This window comes from Thamnophis sirtalis, unplaced genomic scaffold (genome assembly GCF_051295495.1).
Source record: "Thamnophis sirtalis isolate CommonGarterSnake01/CBP01778 unplaced genomic scaffold, rThaSir2_p1.2 scaffold_7, whole genome shotgun sequence".
Lineage (NCBI taxonomy): Eukaryota > Metazoa > Chordata > Lepidosauria > Squamata > Natricidae > Thamnophis > Thamnophis sirtalis.
This window is the reverse complement of record NW_028261387.1, coordinates 19,060,922-19,073,184: the sequence shown is the minus strand read 5'-3', so window position 1 is coordinate 19,073,184 and position 12,263 is coordinate 19,060,922. Positions and strand designations below refer to the sequence as shown.

Here is a 12,263-nt window from a genome sequence, read left to right as displayed (position 1 = left end):
TTTTTGGATCACATTCTCTTCAAGAGGTGTGCTGGGAATCAAACCCAGTTCGTGGCTGAGGAAAAAAAGCGCTGGGCATCCTCGCCAATTCCTTGTGGCCGCTTATTGTGCCCCCTCCCCTCCCTTCTTTTCCTCAGTTCCCACGCCCCGGCGGGTCTGCACAAGTTCCTCGCCTAGTTAAGCGCACCTTGGATCCCAGCCTTGGGGCACGTTTCCGCAGTTGATGAAGCTCCTCTCTCCCGGCAAAAGTCAGCCTCGTCACCGCCTCTCTCTATTCCCTTTGCCTGCTGTCGGTTAAGAACAAAGCCCACGATGGGGAAGCTGCTTGTTTGTCTGTCTGGGATTCTTTGGGGTTTGTGTGTGTGTGTGTATGGCGGACATACTGCCAGAGGGGCCAAAAGCCTCTTTCTTGACAGTGCTTGACAGCGTTGTTGAGGCCTGCGGATGAAAGAAAGCACTTTAATCAGTGGGGTGCGTGCTGGGAGGAATCTCTCCTCTCATCCCGGCATGTACTCCACTGACTAAAGCGATTCCTTTCACCTGCCCGAGCTCTGATGTGGGTGAAAGAAAGCACTTTAATCAGTGGGGTGCGTGCCAGGAGGAGAGGAAAGATTCCTCCCAGCACGTACCCCACTGATTAATGTGCTTTCTTTCGCCCGCATCAGAGCTCGGGTGGGCGAAAGAAAGTGCTTTAATCAGTGGGGTGCTGGGGAAGAGGACTGCATCGTGCATTCTTTTCAAAAATCGGGACTTTTTAAAAACGCCACAGGACACGGGACAAATTGTTAGAAATTGGGACTGTCCTGCCAAAAGTGGGATGTCTGGTCACAGACCCCACCACCTACCTGGAAAAAAACACCAAATCCAAAATAAAAGCCTCTCCCATTAGTGAAGAGATCCAGCAAAGAATCATCCCCAGAGAAAAATCATTCAGATGCCCCAAGCTCTATGGCCTCCCCAAGATACACAAAGAAGGAACACCACTCAGACCCACAGTCAGCTCCATAGGCTCAACTCTACAGAATCTTGCCAAATTTCTTGCCAAACAACTTCAGCTCTACACAGAATCCATCACCTCACATGTACAAAACTCACTCCACTTCATAGAAACAATAAAGAAACAAAACCTACAACCCAGCGACCTACTCGTGAGCTTCAATGTCATATCCCTCTTCACCCAAGTGCCTATTAAAGAAGCCTTGAGGGCTATCCAAAACAAATACAACCTCCCCAAGCACATCCTAGATCTGACCAACCACTGCCTAACCAACACATACTTCATCCATCAAATTGAGAGTTTCTTTGAGTGAAGTGAAGAAACAAGCACACACACACACACACACAAATTACTTACAATAAAAAATTACTTACAAATTACAATAATTTTGAATTCCTCCCCCTCCCTCCGACCCACATACCTTTTCCAGCTGTGACACAGAGGATTTCAACTCTGCTCTTGTCTGCCATGATGAAAATGTAAAAAATGTAAAAAGAAGAAGGCAAGAGCTGCTGAAGTCAGGCTGGGTTAGCTGCTGCCAGAGTCCCCAATGGATGACTCTGCTTAACTGTTTAAAAATAGCCTCAAAAAAAGGTGCCCTCTGCAGGAGGAGGCGAGAGAACCTCCTCTGCATAAGGAATTTTTCACCTTTTAACCCTTGCTTAACTCTGCTCAAGTGATCATAAAGATAGACTAAAGGAGGCACGTGGTTCTCTCACCTCCTCCTGCAGAGGGCACTTTTTTGAGAGGCTTTTTTAAACAGTTAAGCACTAAGCAGAGTCATCCACTGTGACTCTGGCAGCAACTACCTCAGCCTTTTTCCTTTTAATTTGTTTTTTCTTTTCATGATGACAGTGGTGAGGCCCTGCCTCCCCTGACTGCACGTCCTGTGTGTGTGTGTGTGTGTATGTGTGTGTGTGTGTGTATGTGTGTGTGTGTGTATGTATGTATGTATGTATGTATGTATTATGTATATATGTATTGTGTCACAACCCCTGGTATGCCCAAATATTGAATCTCAGTAAGGGTATGGCTAGCTGATAACAGCAAAATAGCTTGAAATAGATCTATACTAGTCTCCCTTTATTTATTTATCAGCACAAATGCAATATGTGTGTGTGTGTGTGTGTGTGTGTGTGTGTGTGTGTTTGTACATATATATATATATGTATGTATGTATGTATGTATGTATGTATGTATGTACAAACACACACCCACACATATATATTGCATTTGTGCTGATAAATAAATAAAGGGAGACTAGTATAGATATATATGTATGTATGTATGTATGTATGTATGTATGTGTGTGTGTGTGTATGTATATATATATATGTACAAACACACACACACACACACACACACACACACACACACACACACACACATATATATATATATATATATATATATATATATATATATATATATATATATATATATATATATATATACACACACACACACACACACACACACATATATATGTATGTATATGTATATTGTATACAAGTGTGTGTGTGTGTGTGTGTGAAACTCATGGCCCACAGGCCAGATGCGTCACACACTGGTAATGCCCATGCCTGGTTTAGCAAGGGGGGGGATATATCACGTGATGCCACCGTGACAACGCCAGTTTGACACCCTTGATTTAAAACAAAAATATAACAATCTTTTAACTGTGTATGATTTCACCTTTTCTAGCTTCCCATCAGCTTAGCTTATTGAGAATTGTGTCTGATTAAATGAAAAATCTGTTACATAACAGTATCATGAAATATCCTTGAAACTCTTCCCTGAATTTACAATTTTGAAGGATGAAAGAACTTGCTATAAGCATGGCTTCATCAAGCTGCTCAGATAAGTTGAAATACAATTTACATAGAAACCATACCAGCAGAACACAGAGCATTTTGCACCAAATTTCACTTTGTATTTCTTAAGGAATGAATTATGGATAAGAGGAAATATTCAAGTAGATGAATGAATTGATTGCTGCTTTCTGTTATTTGGCAAACTTGTATGTTAGAAAGTTTAAGAGTCTTTTGGTATAGTAAAGAAGGGTTGGGGGGGGGTTATTGGCAAGGGTGTCTGCAGTAATGGATCAATGACATCAAAACACTGGGTACAATCAGAGTGATCAAAGCTCTGTCCCCTTTTACATGTGGGTGATGCATGGAACACATAATATAAAGGGGTGGAGCTTTGATCATCTGCTTGCACTTGCCAGTTTGATCTACAATGCCTCGGGCCAGACTTTGCCAGAACCAGACTGTAACCTGAGGCTAAGGCATAGTTAACTAAGATAGACATTCAGCCCACATATTTCTCATGCTAGAAATATCATAGCAAGTAATATTTAGGAGCTATTTCATACCAATGTCATTTTTCTTTAGAAGGAACTACTTTTAATGGTAGTAGCCCTCCAATGTTAGTCAACAGAAGACTCTCCTATCTTTCTCCTTTTAAAATTTTCCTGGAAAATCGGTGATTTTTAGGACTATCTGTTGTCCAAGCACATTGGAATGAAATCAAGTTAGCAAATGTAATGTTCTGTTGTAATTCATCTTCTCAACCCTAAACAAGTTTAATGGTGGCGTGGTGGCTAAGCAGTTAAGAGGCCAAGTTTGTCAGCTGGAAAACTTTCAGCACAGGCTTGAGAGCACATGATGGGGTGAGCTCCCATCCTCACCTCAGCAGCTACCAATCTAGCAGTTCAAAAGCATCCAAATGCAAGTACCATATTCAAATGCAAGTACCATATTTTTCAGAGTATAAGACACACCGGAGTATAAGACGCGCCAAGATTTTGAAGGGAAAATTTTTTTTAAAATTTTTTTTGCATTGTGCAGACCCCTCCCCCCAAATGCCCTGTTTTTTGTGAAAATGGGCCATTTTTTGTCAAAAATGGGCATGCATAGCCTTTAGGAGGTTTGTAGAGTGCTTCAGGGAGCTGGGGGGGGGGCTGAGGGAGGGGAAATGAGCAAAAAACAGCCTGTTTTTCATGAAAACGGGCTCATATTTTGTCAAAAGAAGAGCATGCATTGCCTTTAGGAGGCTTATAGAGTGCTCCTGGGGGTGGGGGAGAAATTGGCCTGTTTTTTGCTCATTTATGCCCTCCCCAGGCCCCAGGAACACTCTATAAGCCTCCTAAAGGCTATGCACAGCCATTTTGGTGATGGGGCGGGAGGCAAAAAAAGCTACATTCAGTGTATAAGACACACTCAGATTTTCAGACTCTTTTTTGAGGGAAAAAGGTGTATCTTATACTCCGAAAAATACGGTCTATAAATAAATACCACTTTGGTGGGTAGGTAGCGGTGTTCCAGGATGTCATGCTGGCCACATGACCACAGAAACATCTTCTGACAATGCTGGCTCAATGACATTGAAAAAGAGTTGAGCAATGCCTTTGGCAACAACTAGCAGAGTAAAAATCACAGGGGGACTCCTTAGACAAGTATAAAGGACATCTTTTACAGATAAGATTTTGACATTAACCAAAGAAAACATTCTAGAAGCTAAGACAAAGAGGGAAAAAAGGGCAAAAGAAGCTTGATCTTTTTGATATTAATAATATTAATAATATTTGTTGTAATATATCTCTGATTTCAGCACATTTCTTCAATATTTAGGTTTGTGAAGTGAGATGCTATATAAATATGGTAAACAAATAAATACTGCAAGAGATATGATAGAAATGACTGCAAAAGAGAACAGAAAACTAGTGCCCTTTACTCACTAGAAACAAGAGACACCAACAGCTAAGTCCTGAAATGATTAATAATTATTTCAACAATACATTTGATGATTACAGTACAAATATGCAATTTTCATATGCAAATAGTATACCTAGTTTCAAAGACATAGACTGAACTATCATATTATCAAACCCCAGCATATTCAGTTCTTAATATTTTTTAATGTTCAAGAGCTGAAAGAAAGTTACTGGAGGAAGAGGAATTTTTCATACATGATGCCAATGTCTTTATTGTGTAGGTCTCATGCATTATATTGTCATTTCAGAATGTATACTAAATGTTGTGACATTGGTTCTCTTAAAAGATAGCCTGAGTTGTAGAATTACGTCTAAAGCAAATACAAATGCTTTTATTTGGGAAGAGAGAGCCTATAGCTTTTCAGAGCTATAACTATCTGTGAATTAAAGTAGACGACACTACACAATTCTTGATATCTAGGAAAGCTGCTTTTATTTTTCAGGGGAGATTGATTTGTTTTGTAAGAGTGAAAATTGTGGTTCATATTTGCAAAATAATACTGTGCTATTTGTGTCTCTACTCTCCCTGTTTTCTGGGCTCAATTGAACAAACAACTTTGCTTCGTTGTCCTGACATATTTTAGAAAGTTTAAAAAAACCACTATGATTCAACTACTAGTTGAATATTCTGCACTGTGCTATTCCTAGTGCAAATTGGCAGTTGGCAAGTAAAAAGATAGGGGATAGTAAAATAGTAAAGCTACAAAACAGACTGTATGCCAGCTCTTTTTATCTCTAATATAGGAAAAAGGAAGGGAAAAATTCCAAACAATGCATTTCATTTATCTTCTTTGTCACCCTTAGGTATCCAACAGTATGTGAATTGTTTTTGGACAAGGATTATACATAGCACCAATTCCATTTTTCTGCAATTTTCTACAAAGATTTGATTTGCATTTGAATCAAATATAAAACTAATTGTAATTTACAGAAATGGTTCAATCTTCAAATACAAAGCCCTCATCTGATTCCTTCCACACATTTCCACATCCTGTTTAACTTCTTTCTGTTCCCTTCCTTTCCCTTCTTACATACCCAAAGGAGTAATAGATCACCACCAAATATTTGAGTTTGTTGCTTGAAATTAACAATGAAATTACAGTAAGTGAAGAGCTCTTTGTGAACCTAAACTACTGAACTGCCTTCAAGTAATTTAGTACCCTCTGCATCATTCTGCACATATGCTGGAAAAATTTGATTATGGATTTGTATTTGTGTGTGTTTTATGAAAGAAAGAGAGTGCACATATTGCTGTACGCATGTATTCGTATTGAAGATCAGACTATATATGTGAACAGTCCCAGGATTTATATTCTGGGGCAGGGAGAAAGATTTTAAGAGTTATTGCAGAAGCCCTAGAGATTTGGCAGCAATTTAACTCCATGATTTTTAAAGTTCACTTGCGGCAAGGATAATAAAAGTTATATGGTACTCAAGCCACTTCCTATCACTGTCATTCTTGAGAAAACAGATTGTAGTTCTAGATTGGATCAAGAGTTACTGAAGGAGAAGTTCCCAAAGCTATTGGCAGATGTTTTCTGCAAAAGAAAGAGGTGACAGAAACATGGTGCTCTTAATAGTTAGTTAATAATCTGATTGTTAATAGTCAATTTATAATCTGATAATCAATGAATCCTGGGAGGTGAAACATAAATGACAAAGATTGGCTCCCAGCCACTTCTTTCTGCTCAAGGAGAATTGAAACTTTACTCAGGATGCAATTCTCCTGCTTTTCCCAACAGTTAGGCATTAGATTTATGATTGAATAAGCTTAGAAGAAATTAAATTGATAACTTTGATCTTTTCTTTACCATCATAAATTATTTTTTTCCAAAGGTTGAATTTTATTTTTGTAAGCAATAGCTCCTGTGGCTTCTTTGATTATTCCAATAAAAAAAGTGCCAGAAATAGAGTGGGAAAAATGAGTATTTAAATAACATCATTAACAATATCATTAAAAACTAGCTATTACTGAACAGGTGCAAAATTGTTAAATTGATGCTAATAACAGTAACAGTGAATGTTACCACCTATCTAACTAATATGCTTTCACTGTGGGTGCTATTTGGGGAACTGAGATTCCTGTGAGCACACAAAAATGAATCTGTGTTGATAGAAGAACAACTGCTAACAAAGATTATCAATTAAAATGAAGCCAGCATTTATCTCTACAACAGTAAAAGCCCTCTCTATGAAAAAAATGAACTGGGAGGGGGGGCACAAACCACAGTATCTAACATGTCATTAAGTCAAAGCATTGTTCCATATTTTAGCTTCAAGCTAATTATTATCCTGACTGCCTTTTAATACTTCTAAGATCTTATCCAATTACAACAAGATAGTAGATATGTTCTTAGAAGACAGAAAATATTAACCCCAAATGGTTACTGCTTCAAGAAACATTTTTTTCTTTTAATTTTAAAGTGCTCTATTATCTAGTTCTTAGACACAATATTTCCTTGCTGTGGGAAGTGTTTCTTTTAGTTAAAATACTTCTTTTTTGCATTACAGCACAAAAAGTTCAAGGAAGCCAACAAAAAGGAAATAAGGAAAACATACCTCTAACACAATAAAACATCAACATCTCCCTATGCCAAGTCCTTGAGAAGAAGTCAATAAGTGGATAAAAATGCCAAATCCAGTCTGAACATCTGGCTGGCTGTGCGATGAAATTAATATTATTTATTATAAATATATTTTAATTAATATTACAATGGTAGCTTTATTATCCTAGATACTTGGGAAGGATCTGATAATAAAAAATATAAATATAGTCAGAAATTTTGCATGCTGATTTGGGGTACTCTTCATTTGAAAAGCTGCATGTTTGTATATCTCAAGTATACAACAAAATTCTCTGGCATTTTGTGAGTTTAAATTGGAATCTGGTTTTCTATTAATGAAGGAGAGGATTGATCATAAACGTCAAAACAATTAGGTAAGACAGCAAAAATGCAATATATTACTGTAATCAATATCTTGAGAAACACCATAGAACAACATTTATTACAATTTGATAGAAGGTATCATGAATATAAACATGAGAATGAGCATTAATTTGCCATCTGTTGTATTTGCAACAGATTATTTTCTATATTTGTTATATGTGCTTACAATATGCACAAATATGAATATTTAATCTGTGTTTTTATGTTGGCAGTTTAATAGCTGTAATAATGACACATTGAAAATGTGCACAGAATCAGCGGCCGATATTGCTATCTTGTAAAAGCTTATTTGGTAAGGCAGAACTTTACTGAATAGTTTGGGAATAGTTTGACAATAAACATGCCTTGGAATGACAGGTTAAGCATTTATTCAAACTCAGAACCACAGATAAAATCTTCCATTAGCACCTAAAACCTAGAGAGGAATCAACAAATAATTATCCCTCTCCAGTGGTTCTGTTTCCGTAGCTCTCTTCTGAAAGTTACTTCAAAGCAAAGTGACAGTGAGTAAGAACTTTGCAGGTGACAGTTGAACAAACAGGATATAATTTCCAGAAAACTGGCATTATAAAGTATAATTTTTATTGCCATTGAATTTTTCATCCAGCTAACAATCGATGACTGAGCTAAGCAGTATATGGTCCAGTCACAGTTTGGAAAACCTTATGCTGCTAATGCTTGTTTGTCAGGAGCTGCAATGGCATCACAACACACTACCTGAATTCCAGAATTAAGGATTTATTAGCCTGGGCAGTTGCACAAGCCGTAAGAAATGCATAATTTCAGAAACAAACTACATGATACAGCTGTACACATTCTGAGAACGATTCAGAAAAACTGCTTTAGGTTTTGTAGGAACATAACTTCCAACAACCCCCCCCCCCGCCCCTCCATGCCTCACCAGTTAAAGCAGCCAAATTCCCTTTTGGACTTCTGAGTGAGCCTGAAAATAACGGATGCTGTTGCTTTAAGACATTATTTAATTTTAGTGAATTAATGCCTGAAACAACAGTATCTCCCCCCCCTCCCCCAGGTTTGCATGGAAATCTAAAAAGTCTGCTTTAAAAACAGGTAACTCCTGGCTTTCTACTTGGGCAGGATTCAAAGCATTTCTTCCCTATGACTCGCAAAAGGAGCCATAGCATTCCTATATTGCCCATACAACCTTCATACATCTACATTTAGTGTTCTCCCATATGATGCTTGATGTAATTGCAAGGCTGCCAAAATGAGGAAAAGTTATCAGACAAAGCTTAGCATCTCACCATAGCAACCACTGTTGCCATCTGCATCTATCCCAGGTCCGGTGAATCCTGGGCTACAGTAACAACCATGGATTCCATTGCGAACTTCACATTTGGCATGCTTGTGGCATGGGTTGGTACAGTTCTGGAGGCTGTAGCAACTATCCAGCAGGGTGGCAAGAAACACTACAGGGATTGAAAAGCAACATGAAACGGCTGATGTTAAGAGTATAACCACATGCCGAATTTTAAAACTACCTCTACTTCAATCAGTTTGGGACTTACTAGTAGGGATCCGAGGCATCCTATTCCCAAATGAAGAATTACATCCCCACCACTAAACCTTTAAAAGGTCTGCTTAAAAATAGTTATATGTCTGAGTAAGCATTTGAAAATATTTTTGTTGGGAATGTTTTATTGTCTCTGTCATATTTTATGTTGCTCTTCTTTCCATGCTATCGTAAAAATTCTTCCCTTTGTTTTATATATACGTGTGAGTATGTGTGTATGTGTGCTTAAGTGTGTGTGTACATGCACATCTCCCCACACTTACATATATAAATATATGCACATGTTTGCTTGTGGGTATTAATATAATGAAAAAAGAATGACCAGATCAACAGTCTGATTAGCAGCAGTCAAAAACACACTCAGAGGGATTTACTCCCAAGTTTTTTTTTAAAACTATAGCCTAATGATCAAGAAGTGTTTGGGTAAAACCAATTTATACAGGAGAGAACCTATTTACCTACATACTGCTTTTTTTGGATCACAATCCTAATATACAAGTATAAGATGAATTGCTTCACAAAAATCAGAAGCTGCTTTCTTGAATAATGATGACCAGAACTATAATAATAAATATATTTTAAAGGTTAAGATTAAATAAGTTTCTAAATATAACAATGAACTGGTTTATATTATCTGTGGCATTATTATATGTTGTTATTATTCTTTCAAGCAGAGAACGCATCTTTTTTTAAAAAAATATCTGTCCATTTATAAGCAAATAAATCTTCTTTGGCTGTGTTTTATTACAGTACAATTTCTCCTCCAAATTCAATGAGAATGAATCCATAAGGGTTCTTGCATGCCAGTTCTTACAGTGCTAAATATCTGTTGCACTTGTCAAATGTAGCAACTACCATAAAGGGATTTCTCAATTGTTATAAGAATCTTGTTTCTTTCCTTACTCTAATTTAGTCTTAATCTTTATTTAGAAAAGGAAATCACCTACCTAAAAGCAAGAGAAGCTTCATGGATGGTGCTTCTACGAAGTGTCCAGTTTCAAGTTCTGTCGTTACAAATGAAGGAATCTTGTTGGATGTCGTATGCTCATGCGCCCAATATCCACACATGCTAACAGAAGACAAAATCCTTGCAAAGCTACTGACCTTACAATGACATGTATCCTTAGATATGCTCTTCCAAATCTTTTAAAGACAGGGCAAGGTAGAGTCAAATGGTGAATTAGGAGTTGGGAGATAAAAGAAAAGCGTTTTATAGAAAGGCAAACCGAAAAGATGAGAATGTCAAGATCAGCATGGAAGGTAAGTACAGATGTTGTGATGTTAAGGGCTGTGGAAGGAGTTGTAAACCAAACTTGGCCTTGGAAGGCTATGGAGAACAGATCTGAAGTAAAACCAGGGGGCAAACCAGGTACTAGCTTATTATCTCTCTTTGTCGAAGGCGGTTGAGCATATCAAAACTCTAGTATCCCAAAAGCTTGTGAAGTCTGACTGCTACTGCCTTGTTGATGGCTTTCCTTGAGTGTCCAAAATATCCCAGCTGCTACATAAAAAAATGTCACTTTAAGAGCAACAGTATAAGAAGGAGGTACAGGAAATCCACTAAGATTTCTTTTGTGTGGAAAACAAAGATGTAAAGCTCTGGAAGGAAGTAGGCAGGAAACTGAATGTGCAGCAAAGAATTTCAGGGACAGCAGGGAAACCTACGCAGGGAGATATAAGTCAAAACCTTAAAGGAGGTGACATCACAATAATTTAGGGATAAAAGAAGCAATAAAAGAAACTATACTATGCAGTGGGGAAGTGAGAAACAAGAATTTTGTTAGACCAAACAAAGAATGGTGAAAAAAATAATAATGCATCCCCTTTATCTCTGATATGTTATTTCCTGTTAGAGTCTGTGTTCGGTGTGACTTCTTTGGAAGCTTGCCATAAACCTCTTCCAACATGCTGTACTGAAATGTCATTCTCTACATAAGGAACACCTCATTGTTTCTGTTATGGCATCATCTTCCAAGGCTTTGATTGAATGGAAGCTTGACTACAAATAAGCTTTAGTGCTCAAGATTTCTTGAGAAAGTATTTCAGTGTTTATCTGAAAATGCTATATAATAGCAATAATGAGGTGAGTGCAGGCCTTCTGTGTGAAGGCAGATGGCCATTTCTCCCAAAATAGACAATTGAGTGTAGTTTAAGATAAGCATAAAAGCTGTGGGAAATCTTACTCTGTATTCTTAAACTGCCTCTCATTTTACTTTGAACAAATTCTTCAAAAGAAATTAAATTCAGAAGATCTTGGTCTGACAGAAGTGTCAACCATCACTTTTGTGATGCTCATGGGAAAGGATCTTTCCTCTTTTTGGCAGGATACACACCATCCAGAGGTGGGTTCCTACCAGTTCGCACCTATTCGGTAGAACTGGTTCGTCAAATCTACCGAACCGGTTAGAAGAGGTTCCACCAGTGGAGCCGGAAAGCAGGCTACACCTACAGAAGATGTTCCAAATTTTTTTGAAACCCACCACTGGTCCTTGGATATGATTATTCTACACTATCATGCTCATATTTATAAAACTCAGTGCCTCTGTGAAAGGTAAGGATGACTACTGCATTTGTGGTACAATCAGAACATTGCGTGTGTTGAAGTTGTTTTAACGCAAACCAAAGATGCCTTTTAAAAAACAAGTTTACATCATATTCTTATGCATGCCAGTGCTGTGTGTGAGGTAATTTAAGGTGGTTCTGACAAGTGTCATCGGCATCTTCATATCCGGTCACATGGGCAGCAAGCCACTCCCACAAAGGAGGCCACACCCACAGAGTAGGTTCGAACAATTTTTGAAACCCGCCATTGACACCATCCTTACTCCATCGCATTTTGCTTGTGCTTCTCTACAAAAGAAGTCTACAGAAAGGAAAACAGTTTTTTTCTGTTACCTATCACTCTCCTGCCATGCTTTGTTCATTTAGGGATAGTGTATGCAAGTACCAATAGCAATAAATAACAGCAGAAAGATGTAGACAGAAGAATCTAATGATCTCACAGAA

The 12,263-nt window shown here is 37.9% G+C and overlaps 1 protein-coding gene across 1 annotated transcript in view; it reads right to left on the bottom strand.

The window, feature by feature from the left end:
* The window catches only part of ADGRL4 (adhesion G protein-coupled receptor L4), a 99,438-nt gene extending 88,700 nt beyond the window's left edge, over nt 1-10,738 (bottom strand). The window contains exons 1-2 of the mRNA XM_014064775.2: nt 10,205-10,738; nt 8,989-9,153 (exon numbers count right to left, since the gene is read on the bottom strand). Of these exons, the coding sequence (XP_013920250.2) occupies nt 8,989-9,153; nt 10,205-10,325 (286 nt within the window). The 5' untranslated portion in view covers nt 10,326-10,738. The remainder of the gene's footprint in view (nt 1-8,988; nt 9,154-10,204) is intronic.
* Nucleotides 10,739-12,263: the final 1,525 nt, after the last annotated feature.